Here is a 15,872-nt window from a genome sequence, read left to right as displayed (position 1 = left end):
TCTCAGGAAAAGAAGGAATGTCCCTTCCTTGGCTGAGGGACACCCCGCCCCCCCTCCCCAGGGGAATTTGTGCCCCCAGAGGCTGTGGAGATTCCAGAAGGTGTCTGTCATCCCCTGGAAGGAGGGCTGAGCTTGGGTAGGGCCAGCAGAGGCTCAGAAGGACATTTTAAAACGCAGAGTTGTGAATGAATCAGGGACCCCCTCCCTGAGATGGCCCTTCATTGAGCAGAACCACAGGAGAAGCAGAAGTGAGGGGTCTGGGTTAGACTCCGTGATGCTTGGCTACTGGAGCAGAGATGTGTCGTCAAGGCCCAGAGGCGTTGTCCTCTTAGCCTCGAGTGAACACCCAGGAGAAGAGAGGACGGGTCTCGCCCACCCCATGAGCCAAGCCCAGCCGGATATTCACTGGCATCTCAGCAGCTGGAGGAGAGGTGTCCTGTGGGGATCGGAGAGTGCCTCAGTTTCCTCATCTGTAAAGTGGGGATAACAACAAAGCTCACGTCAGTGGGTTCTTGGTAGGAAGGAGTTAGTGAATCTATGCAGAGTATTCGTAACGGTTCCTGGCACAGAGAAAGCTCTGTGTTCATTATTAGCGACTTTTATTTCTGTGGGGAAAATGGTGTGAATTGGCTAATACCTGGGACCATTTCCATCAGCCGCCCCCAGAGTGTACGTGCTGTGTGAGTGTGTGGGGATGAATTGAAATGCCCCCTGACTCTGAACATGAGAACTTTCCTAACTGTGGACCCTGGACCACCACCCATATCAGAATCAGCTGATTCCGGACCCCCTGACCCTCCTCCCCCACAACCAGCATCTCTGAGGTGGGACCCAGGAATCTCCATTTTAAATGCCCCTTGCCTGACTCTGTCTACAGCACAGAATTCTTTGGGAAACATCGGTGTAGTCGAACCCCCTCTGTGGGCAAATGAGAAATTGAGACTCAGGAGCCAGGGGCATGGGCCTGATGGCACGTGGCTTGTGGGGCAGAATCCCCCGTTCTCCCGAGGGATGCTTGACTGTCCACCCTGCCTCCTTGTTTCTGGAACATTCCGATGACTTCCATCTCTCTGTTGTCCTTCTAACCTCCACCCGAGTCTTTGATTCATGGCGCCCCCTTGTCTGTTGCAGACATTCCTGGTGCGCCAGGACAGCTGCTCGAAGCACCTGGTGCTCTGCGTCCACTTCCCCGCCCTGGTCGGGAGCTCGTCCAAGGTGCTCGAATACACCATTAAAGAAGAAAAGTCGAGTAAGTACCCGCCCTTCCATTCTGGCCTCCGGCCACACAGCAGCAGCAGATGCCACACTGCCTAACCACAGACACTCCCATCAGGCAGAGGGGTGTAGAATTAGAAGAGGGGAAGCTGTCAGGGCACTGAGCTGCTGGGCAGGGCAGGGCAGGGCAGGGCTGCATCGGCGCTTCCCAGTCCCTGCTTGCGGGTCGCTTCCTCCTAGCTTCGCCTCAGCTCAGGCTGGTGGGAGGGAAGCAACGGAGCGGAACGTCTGGGCCCCTGGGTGCTAGTGACAGCCCAGCACACACTCAGACCTGCTCTCAGACAAGTCACTTAACCCCTCTGAGCCTCTGTTTTCTCATCTGTCAAATGGACACAGCAGTCACTTCCTGCCTGGCCACAGACCTTTGTGAGGATCCAATGGGCAAGCGCTTCAAAGACAAAACCGTGTGCGCACAGGGCAGCCAGGAGCAAGCTCGCACCCGGAAACGCGTTCGGGAGCCCCTCCAGGGTGGGTTTGCACCGACGCAGGAGTGTTCGGGCTCCCCTTCCTCTAATGGGCCATGCCACATATTAAGGGCTCAAAAGCCTGTTAGAAGAACCTGAAGAATATTCTGCCCTGGCCAGTTTGGCTCAGCGGTTAGAGCGTCGGCCTGCGGTCTGGAGAGACCCGGGTTCGGTTCCCGCTAAGGGCATGTACCTTGGTTGCAGTTTGTCCCCGGCCCTGGTTGGTCGTGCGGGTGGCAGCCACTCGATGTGTCCCTTTCACATCGATGTTTCCCTCTCTCTCTCTTCCTCTCTCTCCCTCCCACTCTGTCTGTACAAAAAATGGAAAAATGTCCTCGGGTGAGGATAAAAAAAAAAAAAAAAAAGAACCTGAAGAATATTCCAAGTGCCAGCTTGGCTCCTCTTAGAAGGAGGTCTAGGGCATGTGGGAAGCTTTTTACTCTTGGTTAGCAACAGAGGGACAACAGTTAAAGAAAAGAAAATATGTGATAAGTATTATTTTAGTATTCTAAGTATATAATAAAAATAGATGGATGTCATTATATATTATATACTTAAATAATTTATATTTACATAATTACATATTACTTAAATCTTTTGGAACATAGAGATGAATAAGACAGAGTCACGGCCTCAAGGGTCTCTCAGTCTGACTGGAGGTGGGGGACATGGTGAGTGGGAAAAAGAGACATGGGCCCTTGCTGTGTAATGTGACTGCTGAGGGACCTGGGCTGTGGGGCACAGAGGCTACAGGTGTCAAATGAACTCAGAGAGTCTAGAGACTTTCAGGAGAAGCATGACAGAAGAGTCTGGGGCTAGGCAAAACCCCAGTGTTGGAGAGAAGGAAGTAGAATTCTTGTGACGTAACGTGCATTCTTGAACGTTATCAGTCCTGCATTCTTGGCCCTAGGGTTGCTCCAGGACCACTACCAGATGTCAGGTGATCTGGAGGACAGGTGCCAGGACAGCTGGTTGTGTCCAGTGGTCAGGATAACGGATTCCGTGGAGGTCAGATGGTCTGGGTACGTGAGTCCCTCAGGAAATAATCAGAAGGGACGTGAGTCGCTCAGGAAACATCTGGCGGTCTGGTGTATGTCCAGATAGGTGGTCAGGCATTGACGCCAGCCTGGAAAGTTCAAGACGTTTAGGATCTCAGGCTAGTCAGAACAAGAACAGACTCGCTTCCTCGTGCCTCGGCCTACCTGGTTTGAGTAATTTAGCAGGTTGACTGCAGGGACTGCGTTTATTTCCTCTGTTCCTCGCAGACCATGGCAGGGGGCATTCGGGAGGGTGTCACATCGGAGGGAACACGGCTGGGTCCTGAAGGCGGGTGCGTTAGTTAAAGGCTCAGGACTCGGAGGCTGGTCTCTGCTCCTGCCATAGGGGTCCTTTCTCTGGAGATCTGGACTCACAAAGAATGGGTAAAACATGACTCACTCACTCATGTGTCCAACCGGTGGTTATTCTCTGCTCTGTGGCAGGCACTGTCCTACCAGTGGGGACACAGCAGGGAACAAGACCCAGTCCCTGCCTCTCGGAGACAGTAAGTCAGATGGAGAGTCAGGCTGGGAGAACACGGAAGTGGGAAGATTAACCAACTGCTGCAATAACAACAAAAAGTGTAATGGCTTAAACACTAAAGAGGCTAGTTTCCTACTCAGGTGTGGTGTTCCTGGTCAGTGGATACGGCTCCGGGACCCTGGCTCCAGGAGGCTCTGCACCTTGAGCACACAGCTCCCGGTTCCTACTGTTGACTCCACACCAATAGGCTGGAAGAGGAAACAGCGTGGAGGGGGCTTGTGGGCGGATCCCACCAAGTCCTAGAAGTGGGTGTGGCACCTGTGCTTATATTCCACTGGCTAGAACTCAGTCATATGACCCCACCCAACTGCAAGGGAGACCGGGAAATGTGGTCCAGATGTGTGTCCAGACAGAAGCAGAATGCCTGATTTTGGTGGACTGCCAGGAGTCTAAGGTTATAGAATGTGTGGGGTTAATTTATAGCAAACCTTAATGACCCCTGTCCTTCAGTGTCCAGCAGGAAGGAAAGTGTAGGGATCTCAGCGAGGAAAGAAACAGCATTATAGTTTTCCCAGATCAAATATCTAGCACCCTCTACCAACTGCAGGAGGGGTGAAGCCGTTCGGGGCGCCTGCTGCTCTCCAGAAACCCTTGCTCAGCAGGTGCCTCTGAAGTTGCAAAGACCCGGTGCTGTCTGAGGTCCTGGGAGAAGGACAGACATCAGCCTATCTGCTTACGGACTTGTGTGGTCCTGCCTCGAGGCTCCGGGGACTTGCCTGCCCAGACACTAGTTAGCTGCGATCCCTTAGAAACCCAGGAGCCAGATGTGCTTTACGTGTTAACACACCGACATCAGGAAAGCAGCTGGAAGTGGGGAGTAGTGATGTGTGGTCTGTTACATGTCACCATGTGCTCAAGAAGTGCCATCGGGGAGCACTGTTCAAGGTCAGGCTGGTTGGGAGGCTTCTTGGAGGAAGAGGGCATGAGGCCGGACTGACAGAAAGTCTGGAAGTGCTACTTCAGCCCCTTCGCTTCTTTCCCACCTCTCTGCACAAGGCCCCCCAGTGGAACCAGCTGCCATGTCCGGTTGCATGTCTTATTTCTGATTGGGAGACCAAGGGACAAACCAGGACACGAGGATGGAGGCAGCTTACTCCCCTGGGTTTGTGACTTCCTCCCAGCACCATATGGTGGAGTCATATTTTCCATTTTTAAACTTTGAAAAATTCAGTACCCAGCTTTGCTAAAAAGACCATCAAAATCCAAACCAAAATCCTGTACAGAACATAACTTTTCCAATCATGATTTGTGTCCATTCACTGTAACCACACAGATATTATCTATAAGTTTGTATGTGTTTTATTTTGCTCTTTTTTTTTGAATCCTCACCGGAGGACATTTTTCCATTTTTGTTCAGCTAGAGTAGGAGGGAGAGAGAGGAAGAAAGAGAGAGAGAGAGAGAGAGAGAGAGAGAGAGAGAGAGAGAGAGATCCACCTGAAAGGGACACATCGAGTGGCTGCCTCCTGCACGCCCCCGACCATGGCTGGGAACGAATCGCAACTGCAGTACGTGCCCTGGACTGGAATTGAAGCCGCGACTCATTGGTCCGCGGGCCAATGCTCTAACGACTGAGAAAACCGGCCAGGGCTTTGCTCTTTCTTTATATTATTTCACTGCTCCCTGTACCTCTAACCCTGAGGTCTGCCCCCGGGAACACCCGAGAGAGCAGCAGGTAACGTCTCTTTGCCACGTTGATTCGCCGGGCCTCCCTTTTCCCTTGTCTTCCCGTCAGGACTTTCCTCCTTAGCATCGCGGGGTGCAGACCACAGAAGCCACGCAGCCTGTGTTGGAACCCCAGTGCTGCCTTTTGCTACCTGTGTGACCTTGGGCACCAGGGTCCTGCAATGAGGGTGATAGCGGCGCCTCCCTCATAGAGTCCTGGAAGGAGTTAGTGTGTCTAAAGTGCTGAGGACAGCCTGGCCAGTGTCGGATGGACAGCCCCATGGACTGAGAGGTCTCCGTTCAATTCCTGGTCAGGACACATGCCGGATTATGGGCTCGATCCCCAGCAGGGGGCGTGCGGGAGGCAGCCGATCAATGTTTCTCACATCGATGTTTCCATCTCTCCCTCCCTTGCTCTCTCTCTAAAAAATCAATAGAAACATATTTTTAAAAATAGTAATAAAGTGCTTAGGACAGGAAGCATCTTGCCACTTGCTAGATGGGAGGCTGCCCCATTCATTCAGTAAAGCCAGTTAGATCTTTAAAAAAGACAAAGTGCTCGGGATGGTACCCAGGGAACAGGAGGATGTTAGAATAGCTTTGCTGTTTTGTTGTTAATCCTCCTGCAGGATTAAGCCAACAGGAGGAGTGAAATGAGCCTACACAGTCGTCCCAAGGCTCTGGGTAAATCGCAGCCGAGGACCTGGGGGACTGCCTTGTAGTCCCCCTTGAGGAGGGAGCCATCAGCCTCTCAGTGGCCTCCTGTGGCTGTGGTGGCTGCAGTGGGGGCAGCCCGAGGAGGAAGTGGGCAAGGGAAAGGCCCAGGGCCTGGAACTGGGGCCTTGTGTTGGGATTTTCCAATCAGAGCCGACGCCAAGGAAGGAGACGGGGTAATCTCCCAAAAGTGGGTGGTCCGCCTCATCGGTGGCCCCACTCTGTTTGCTTTGAACAAGAAAGACTCCCCTGGACCACCTCTCTGCAACCGTGCGCTCGGACTGTCCTCTGCTCCATGTTCAGAGCTTCTTTGTAAAACCCTGAACCCGTCAGCTCAGACGAGTGCCACAGTGACACAACCCTAAACACATGGCTTGCACAGAGGGTGTGTGTGCACACAAAGTAACGTGAGTGTGTTTTTCACTCATGTTACATGTCAGCTGAGGCTCTTCATAAAAACGTCTTCATTCTGCAGTCGGGGCTGAAAGAGCAGCATCGTCTGGGGGCGGAGGGGAAGGAGACAGATGGCAGAATTCCTCGATGGCTCTCACAGGGCTTACTCAGAGGTGGCAGGTGTCATCTCCCCTCATATCTCATGGGCCAAAACAGGTCAGATGACCAGGCCAGACACCGATGGGATGGGAAGTACTGTCCTCCTGCCAGCATGTGGCCAGCAGGGAGGGGATGCGATTATTATGAACAAGCGTCCCCATCTGCTACCTCCCCAGTCCTCCTCTGTGCACTAAGGCCCATGAGGCTTTGTGGTGTCTGAGTCACCACTTAGCTTCATGGGGGACCCTCAGAGGCTAGGTGTTGGCGGGGGATGGGTGGAGAACCAGCAGAAGTGACATAACTCTTCTAGTCGTGACTCGTGTCCCCTCGTGAATTGGGTCAGGGACGTTGTGGATGAAGGAGCAGGGAACAGGATGGACGGAGGCTAGGCCGGCTTCTGGACTGCAGCCCTGGCCTGTTATGGCTGCAATTAACCACCTGGCCAGAGGACACTAGCCACACTGTCATGAATCTGCATGGTTGAAGATGGTGACAATGATATGTTCCTGTGATGGCATTTTTCTGCTGCTGCTAAAAAAGATCAAAGCAGTTAGCAGTGGCGGATGGTGTGGTCTGGCACCTGTGGGAACTGACTTCTGGGCACTTGCCCCTGTTTCTCAGGAAGCCCACTTCACCACCCTGGCCTGCCCAGCTCAGCCGGGGTTCCTTCTTGCCCCCAGCACATCTCCCACTCTCATGCCTGTGGTTTTAGGCCCAGCGGTTGGAGCTGAGAGATACACCTGTGCTTGGGAACAGAAGCCCTCACGGGCACACTGGGGACCGCTGTGCAGATGGACGCTGACAGTGATCACCACCGGAATGGGGGACCTTTGAAACCGAAGAGGCGGGGAATTCTAAAGGAGTCCTCATGGGAGTAGAGATCTGTGTGTTTGGGCCAGTCCAACTGTCACCCAGAATGACTTTGAAGTCCACACAGGAGACCTGCATCGGGGCTCTTGGGTTCGACCCTTTCACCGACTGACCCATTATCCCAGAGTGATATTTACACCTGTTTTTGCACCAAAATGTGTTAAGTCCCAAGAAAGGTAAGGAAGGAGTATTAACTCAGGGCTGGGATGGAGAAGGCAGGCTCCTGCTGTTTCATCGGGGGCAGGGCAGTCTTGTGCGGCGGTGAGTTGGTGCTCTTGTCAATGCAAACCTCTTCTGGGAGCAGGAGCTTTGGAGAGGCAGACGGCTCCAGGTCATTCTGTCTCTGTCGCCTTGTGACATCAGACACATTACTTCTCTGTGCTTCAGTCTCCTCATGTGCAACATGACTGTTGGAGGATTGATGAGGAAGTGCATGTGGGGACACGAGACAGTGTTGCCTGGCACGAGGGAAGCATTCAGCAGCACCGTGCCTGTGATCTTGGGATTTGTAGTAAGAAATAACCGATGTGGTTTCTCCGTTCCTGGCACAGAGCTCCCCAAGCCCTTGGAATTTCCTAAGTGATAGGAGTGATAAAGGTATGTTGATGCTCATGACAAGCTCCTTTCAACCACACTTGAGTTTATGTTAATGGTACCTAAGGATGGGCACCAGTAGCCAGGGAAGCCAATCGTGGGATCAGAGGTTGGAACTTTCAGTCGGGGGGCTGAATCGAATGGCCAGTGTATCATACCTGTGAATTGATGCCTCCATGAAATCCCAAAGGACAGCGTTAGGAGGCTCCAGGGTGATGAGCGTGTGGAGGCTCAGGGGGAGGAGGCACTCGGAGACCACCTGCCCCGGGCAAGCTCCACACCCCTCCCCACATACCGTGTCCTATGATCACTTCCGTCTGGCTGTTCCTGAGTTATGTCATTTTCTAATAAACTGGTGATCCAGTAAGTAAGATGTTTCTCTGAATTCTGTGAGTCGCTCTAGCAAATTACAAGAAGGGGGGCTGTTGAAACCTCCAATCTGTAGCTGCTTGATTCCAAGCCCAGCTGGGCCAGAGTCATTCTTGCAGGACTGAGACCCGACTTGCAGGGTTGGCCACTGTTCCCCCGTAAAGAATGTCAGAATTGAGTTGAATTGTAGGAACCCCAGCAGGTGTCAGGGAATTGCTTTGGGTGCAGGGCGGAGGCACACATTGGAACTGATGTCAGAATTGGACTGCTCTAACATCAGAGTGCTGTCTCCTGGGTGAAATGGAGACATTTCTGGGGAGAAGCAGTAACAGCGCCAGCGTGTGGTGAACCCTCAGTAAGCCAGCAGCTTCAGTTAGCTCTGGGGATCGAGTGCGTGCAGCTTCCACCTCTAAACCCTCATTTCCTGCAACGCCTTGCTCCGAGAACTCCTGTGAGAAGGTGACTTCTTTTCTCACATTGGTTATTGCCCGTGGAGGTTTGGGCTAAACACTTACCAGAGTTGGTTTCATTCTGTTTCCTGCAATTCCCTTTTTGACCTCCAAAACAGGGGCTGGCCCAGGGAAAAAAGTACATCCTTGCATCATGCAACTCCAAGAATTTATCACTATAAAACTTGGATGAATTTTTTTCTGTTTTTTTAAATAGATTTTGAATGATAGTGGCCCATATAGTTTTCAGCCTTCCTTTGGTCACTTAAACATTTTACCGTGAGCTTTCTCTGTGTCATTAAACGTGTTAAAGCCTTCACACCCAGTGAAATCCGGCACACCTCAACGTATTGAGGTGCACTTTATTGCACTGTGTCGATGCGTATTTTACAAATTGACGGTTTGTGGCAACGTTGCATTGAGCAAGTCTGTGGTGCCCTCTTTCCACCAGGCTCAGGTGATCACAGTTAGCATTTTTTATCAATGAAGTATTTTTTTATTTTATTCTTTTTTATCCTCATTCGAAGGACATTTTAGCATTTATCTTCAGATAGACCGGGAGGGAGAAAGGGGAAAAGAGAGAGAGAGAAACATTAATGTGAGAGAGACACATCAACTGGTTGCCACCCACATGACCCCAACCGGGGCGGGGACAAACTACAACCGAGGTACGTGCCATTAGTGGGAACCGAACCCGGGACTCTCTGGTCCACAGGCCGATGCTCTAACCACTGAGCCAAACTGGCTATGGCTATCAATGAAGTATTTTTTAATTAAGGTTATGTACATTTTTAAAATATTTTTTTCTTTATTGATTTTAGAGAGAGATGAAGGGAGAGGGAGAGAGATAGAAACATCGATGAGAGAGAACATCGATTGGCTGCCTCCTGCATGCCCCCCACTGGGGATCGGGCCCACAATCTGGCCATGTGTCTTGACCGGGAATTGAACCGGCAACCTCTTTGTGTGTCGGTCAACGCTCAACCACTGAGCCACACCGGCCAGGCAAGGTTATGTCCTTTTTTTAGACATAATGCTATTGCACACTTAATAAACTACAGTATAGTGTAGGCATAACATTTGTATGCACTGGAAAACCAAAAACTGCGTGGGACTCACTTTATTATACACTATTTGCTTACTGCGGTGGTCTGGAACCGAACCCACAATATTTCTGAGGTATGCCTGTATGTCCTGAATGGTTTCTGAAGGAAAACATGTATGATGGGTTCTGTGAGACGTGGCCCCTGGCATGGATCGGTGGAGCAAACAGACACAGACACACACGCACACATACTTAACCAAAAGTGCAAGCCAGATTGTCCTAAGTCCTAGACTGTGTGTACTTTGGGGCATTAAAATTGATTACTTTTAGCTGTGGGAGATCAACCCAGGCCTCCTTGGGCCTTGTGGAGGGTGGGGGGAGTCACTGTGAGCAAGAAAACACGGACACACGGCATGTTCAGCTTGAGCCCCCACCCTACATCTCGCTCAGAAACAGGAAGGCATCAGGAAGGGGTGGGCTGATCCTGTGGCGGGCTGTGCTCCCCATCAGGTGGTTCCCTGGGCCACCTCCCTTTCCTGAGAGCAGTGTTTCTGGGACGGTGCCGTCAAAGACACGCCTCCTCGCCCACAGCCAGCAGAGGAGCAGGTAAGTGCTTCCCCAGACCAGCAGCCCGTGGGAGGTAATTCAGTGCCCCCAGGAGGAGGGCATGGCGGGTGGGGATGCTCAGCATCTCCTCCTCCACCCCTCCCCAGTTTCTTCCTCCCGAGGCATCCCTGACTCCTTACCCTTTGTTTAGTCTTTCCTGACACTTGGCAATTCACACATCTGTCTAATGTCCCCCCTTCTGTTTTGGCATCTGAACCTATAAATAGTCGCCAGGCAGAGTCCTGTCTGCGCCGTGACGGCCTGTTCTGTCTTCCTGTTCCCAGTCCTCATCTACACACTGCTAAATATGGAAGCACGCCATCCCAGAAAGGGGATCTTTGTGACAGCTCGGCCGGCGTGGTGGCAGCTGCTGCAGGCTGCCCGTGGGGTTCCGGCGCGATGCTCGGCACCATCACCGTAGTGAACTCCGCTGAGCACATTGTGTGATCAGGCGAGGTCCAGGCTCGGGACGTGGGAAGGGGGCGGGCCTGGCCCTGCTCTCTGGGAGCGTCGTTCGGGGCCTGTGAACACAGCGGGATGAGGGGTAATCATGCTGTCCTGTGGGGTGTGCCCAGTGCCCGGGCCAGGAGGGGGCCACGGGGCCTTCCCCGGGCGGGGAGAGGTGTGGCTCCTGGGAGGGAGGCATCTCTGTGAGCTGACCGTGAAGAGCACCCCTGTGTGAAGCGCTGGGACTCCCTCCCCCCACCCTGTACCTCCTTCTGAACACTAGGGTGTTGCTCAACCTCTCTGAGCCTCAGTTTCCTTGCCTACAAATGAGGATAATGGAGTTGTCATGGTGATTCAAAATACAGAGGCTGGGACACTGTAGACACTTGATAAATGGTGGATGATATTATCACTGTTAATATTATTCTGAAAACAGTAACCCACCACTAGCAATCAAGAGGCTCACCGCCCATGCTGGGAAGTAGGGAGAAGGGGGCAGAACAATAGCAGTCAGACTCTAGACCCCAGAATCAAACTCGGGGAGCACCCAGGCCAATCCCCTCTCAGCACGATGATACACCCCTCTGGACCTGTTTTCCCCTCTGTGCAGTGGGGCAGGCTGGACCAGAGCTGTGTCTAAGGACCTCTGTTCTGGCTTGCAGTGCTTCCCGGCGGCTGAGGGCATCTGGGCACGGCTGGGTCTCCAGGCTGAGCAAACTTGGATGTGGTACAGAGCTCAGTGCAAAGGCATCGCTGTGCCTTTTTCGTCCTAAATGTTTAAGATATAATCACGAGGCGAGTGCGCCTTAGGCCATCCACAACCAGCAGAGAAGGCCGTGGCTCGTGCCCAGGGCTGCCGTGGGCGGCGGCACAGCCCGAGCACGGCCCAGAGTGCCCGGTAGGTGAGTTGAGTGGGGGATGAAGTCCAGCTGGTGTCCCTTTCAGGTTGTGCCTCTCAGTGCAGGGCTGTGGCCTCCTGGAGGAGGAGGCACTTCTCTGCTCCTTGGCCAACCCTGCCCCTGCTTGGACCCCTGACCGTGGTGGCCAGGTCCTCCCTGTTCCTTACCCCTGGGCCTCCAGCCAAAGGTGCACTGGGAAAGGCGTGCTGCACAGGAGGACCTGCAGCTCGTCCCACCCCTGGGGCTGGTGGAGGAGACGGGAACGGTGGGCAGCACCCCTGGGGCTGGAGGGGTGTGGGCAGGCCGGTAAACAGACAGTGCAGGGTCCCCAGAGCCAGTCAGGGACCCAGGTGCCCACTCTGGACTGTCAGTAACAGCCCAGAAGAGAGGGATGTGATTCCAGCACATTTTCAAATCAGCCGTCTCTCCCAGCTTCCCGAAACGTAATTCGCCACCCCCCGCCCTTTAGTCCCCACCCTCTAAGACCTTCCAGACCTCTGTTATCTTTTTTTTCTTTATTGATTTTTAGAGAGAGAAGAAGGGAGAGGAAGAGAGAAATAGAAAGATCGATGAGAGAGAACATCGTCTGGCCACCTCCTGCATGCCCCCCACTGGGGATCCGGCCCACAACCTGGGCACGTGCCCTGACTGGGAATCGAACCGGCGACCTCTTGGTGCATGGGTCGACGCTCAACCACGAGCCACACCAGCCAGGCAGACCTCTTCACGAGGGGCTGGAGGGCCCCAGAGGGCCTCGCTGACTCTCGTCCTCACTTGGCAGGGAGAGGAAGCGAGTGTCCGAGTGGAGGTCTGATTTCAGGGCCTGTGGGCGGAGACGCAGCCCGCACCTGCAGTCCTGTCCAGGTTTGAGCTTCGCCCGGAGCAGGAACAAGAGCCAGTGCATGCGCCAGGCCGTGTGTGTCTGGGCGGCACGTCTGCCCGGGGAACACAGGGGCCCCGCGGCCCAGCGTGGGGTCCGTGGACGTCTCCCTTCTCCAGGCAGCCTCTGCCGGGCGGGCTGCCAAAGCCCGAGTCCAGCAACACCCTTCCTGCAGGCGGGGAGAGCGGGTCTCCCACCCCACGGGGGGCAGCTGCACTGCAGCGTCCTCCCAAGCAGGTGGGAGCCACAGGTGGCCTGCAGCCACGGGGTCCCGGGCCCCAGAGACATGGCTCCTCTCCTCACTTTTACTCCTGGGAACAGGGAAGTGTTTTTCAGCTGTTAAGAAAGTTGGGCCTGCCCTGGCTGGTTTGCCGCAGTGGTTAGAGCATCGGCCCGCGGACCAGTGAGTTGCTGGTTCGATTCCGGTCAAGGGCACGTATTTCACTTGCAGTTCATCCCCGGCCCTGGTCGGGGTCGTGCGGGAGGCAACCAGTCGATGTGTCCCTCTCAATCAATATTTCTCTCTCTCTCCCTCTCACTCTGGCTGAACAAAAATGGAAAAATATCCTCAGGTGAGGATTAAAAAATATATAAAATAAAAAGTATCCCTCAAGTGAGGATTTTAAAAAAAGAAAGAAAGAAAGAAAGTTGGGCCTTTGGATGGGCCTGGTGGTAGTAGAAACAGTCCTTTTTCCATCTCAGCCACAAACTGTCCAGGTGGTGGTTCCCATGGCAACTGCGGTGTTGCTGGGCACCACGGGTCCTGCCAAAGAAAAGGCAACTGTGACCTTCCAAGTGGGCAGGAGCCGAGGGGGCGGGAGAGCACGGGGATGGAGGTCTGGCTGGTGCTGCGGGGGCCTGTCTGCGGGCGCCCCTCCCTCCTGCTCCCTGGCCTCTTGTCCTGCTGGCCTTTTATCCTAGGTTCTGGGGACACTTCCCTCCTCGGCAGCTCTCGTCCACCCAGCGCTCATTCCATAAATGGGCGCGTTGAGGCCTGGTGCTTGCGAGGTTTTCTCTCAGACGAACTCAATTACCGCCTCCCCGCCCCCACCCCAGCAAGTTTCCAGTCATCAAAAGAGAACGAGCCAGTTGTTTGCATCTCTGGCCCTCGGGAAGGTGTTCTACATAGTCCCGTGGCTAGACCTTTGGCAGGTTCCGTCACCCTTCACACTACGTGGCTTCCTCTAAATCTGTGTCCATTTCCCCTTTATGTCTGCAGACCGTGGAGACGACAGATATCTGTCGACAGGTGACTACATAATGAAAGTGTCCTAGCTAAAGAGTAACTCTGACCCCGGCCCTTCAAAGGAGGGTCATGACGGGAAGTTTAGGAACAACTCCTGCTGTCCACCAAAATGTGTTTGAACAGCTCTCTCTGGGGTTGACAAGGCCATCTGCTGCCAGGCATGACGGCTGTGTGTCTCCAGGAGGGTTCACGCTGCAGACGCAGGAACCCTTGGTGAGGTGTAGCCTCTCTGCGTGTTTTCACAGTCTGGTCTGCGCCTCATCCAAGCTGAAGGTCAGGCTTAGGGGGACAGATCTTCATCCTTCATTTGAGCTAAGACCAGTACAGCCCCCACGATGGCGCGTGTCAGTAGCCATGCTCAGCTCAGCATGAACACGACATACAGAGGACTTTGTGTGTCAGACTAGTTCACCAGCCAGTGGGAACTTCCAGCCGTTAAAACCAGGCATCGCTGAAGTTCACCTTTGCACCATCCATGGAGAAAGCGTCTGTTAGGGGAATGAAACAGTGTCAATAAGATTGCAGAGGTGACTTTGGCCTCGATTACAGTAATAACTAGGTAAAGGCCAATTGTGCATTAATTATAACAGTAGATACCGCCAAACACAAATAAGAGTTGACTATTGATTATAACACGTTGGAGATATCCCCGTTGAACCATTTATACAGCACCGGCTGAGTGCTTACTATTGTGCAAACAAACTTGGACCGGGTTCATCTTTTTCATTTTTTTTTTTTTTTTTTTCAAATCCTCACCTGAGGATATGTTTTTATTGATTTCAGAGAGAGAGGAAAGGGGGGAGAAAGAGAGAGGGAAACATCGATGTGAGAGAGAAACATTGATTGGTTGCCTCCTGTGTGTACCCTGACCAGGGATTGAACCCGCAACCTAGGTATGTGCCCTGACTGGGAGTCAAACCTGCAACTTTTTGTTGTACAGAACAACGCTCCAACCAACCGAGCCACATGGCCAGGGTCATATTTTTTACTCTTAAAATAAATGTTTGAGCTCTGGCCAGTTTGGCTCAGCAGTAGGAGCATCGACCCACGGACCAGTGAGTCTCAGGTTCAGTTCTGGTCAAGGGCACGTGCCTCGGTTGTGATTTGTCCCCGGCCCTGGTTGGGTTGTGCAGGAGGCGACCAGTTGATGTGTCCTTCTCGCGTCAGTGTTTCCCTCTCTCTCTCTCAGCAACCCCCCCCCCCCTCGCCTTTCTCCCTCCCACTCTATCTAAACAAAAATGGAAAAATATCCTCGGGTGAGGATAAAAAAATAAATAAATGTTTGAAATATAATATAAAAAATAAATAAATGTTCATCTTCTTAAGAGGATGAACAGACAAATTACAGACTGGGAGAAAATATTTGCAAATTACACAACTGACAAAGGCCTTTAACTATAGCAAGAGCTCTAAAAACTCAACATTAAAGACAGGTAACCCAGTGGAAAAGGGGGAAGGATCTGCATCCCCATCTGTCCAGAGAACATACACAAATGGCCAGTCAGCACACGCCAAGATGCTCGACATCACTACTCACCAGGGAAATGCAAATCAAAACCACAGTGAGAGATCACCTCCCGCCCACTAGGACTGCGGAAATCAAGAGACGTGTTGACAAGGATGTGAGAAATTGGAACCCTCGTAGTGGCTAATGGGGACATAAACTGAAGTAGTCACTTTGCAAACCAGTTTGGTAGTTTCTTTTTTTTTTTTAATCCTCACCCGAGGGTATTTTTACATTTATCTTCAGACAGAGTGGGAGGGACGGAGAGAAAGAAACATCGATGTGAGAGAGACACATCAATTGGTCGTGCCACCCGCACGACCCCAACTGGGGCCAGGAACAAACCGCAACCCAGGTACGTGCCCTTGGTCGGAATCGAACCTGGGACTCTTTGGTCTGCAGGCTGACTCTCTAACCACGGAACTAAACTGGCCAGGGCTGGTAGTTTCTTAAACACGTAGTTACCACATGACCCAGCAGTTCCACTACTAGGTATAAAGCCGAGAGAAATGAAAACACATGTCCCCATGTAAACTTGTATACAGATTTCATCATTGCTTGTACTAGTCAAACAGTGGAAGCAACCCAAATATGTGAGGAGTGGATGAACAAGAGGTGGTCTGTCCACGCAGTCGGAGATGACTCAGCTTTGAGGAGGAATGACGCCCTGGCCCGTGCTACCATGTGGACAGACACTGAAAATGTTGTGCTGAG

At 52.7% G+C, this 15,872-nt stretch overlaps 1 protein-coding gene across 1 annotated transcript in view; it reads left to right on the top strand.

The window, feature by feature from the left end:
• Window positions 1-15,872, top strand: part of RIN3 (Ras and Rab interactor 3) — a 120,161-nt gene that overhangs the window by 47,812 nt on the left and 56,477 nt on the right. Inside the window, 1 exon segment of the mRNA XM_036257257.1 lies at window positions 1,132-1,249. Coding sequence (XP_036113150.1) covers window positions 1,132-1,249 — 118 coding nt within the window.

Source organism: Molossus molossus, unplaced genomic scaffold (assembly GCF_014108415.1).
Source record: "Molossus molossus isolate mMolMol1 unplaced genomic scaffold, mMolMol1.p scaffold_m16_p_1, whole genome shotgun sequence".
Lineage (NCBI taxonomy): Eukaryota > Metazoa > Chordata > Mammalia > Chiroptera > Molossidae > Molossus > Molossus molossus.
The sequence above is the reverse complement of the archived record's forward strand: the minus strand, read 5'-3'. Positions and strand labels throughout refer to the sequence as shown.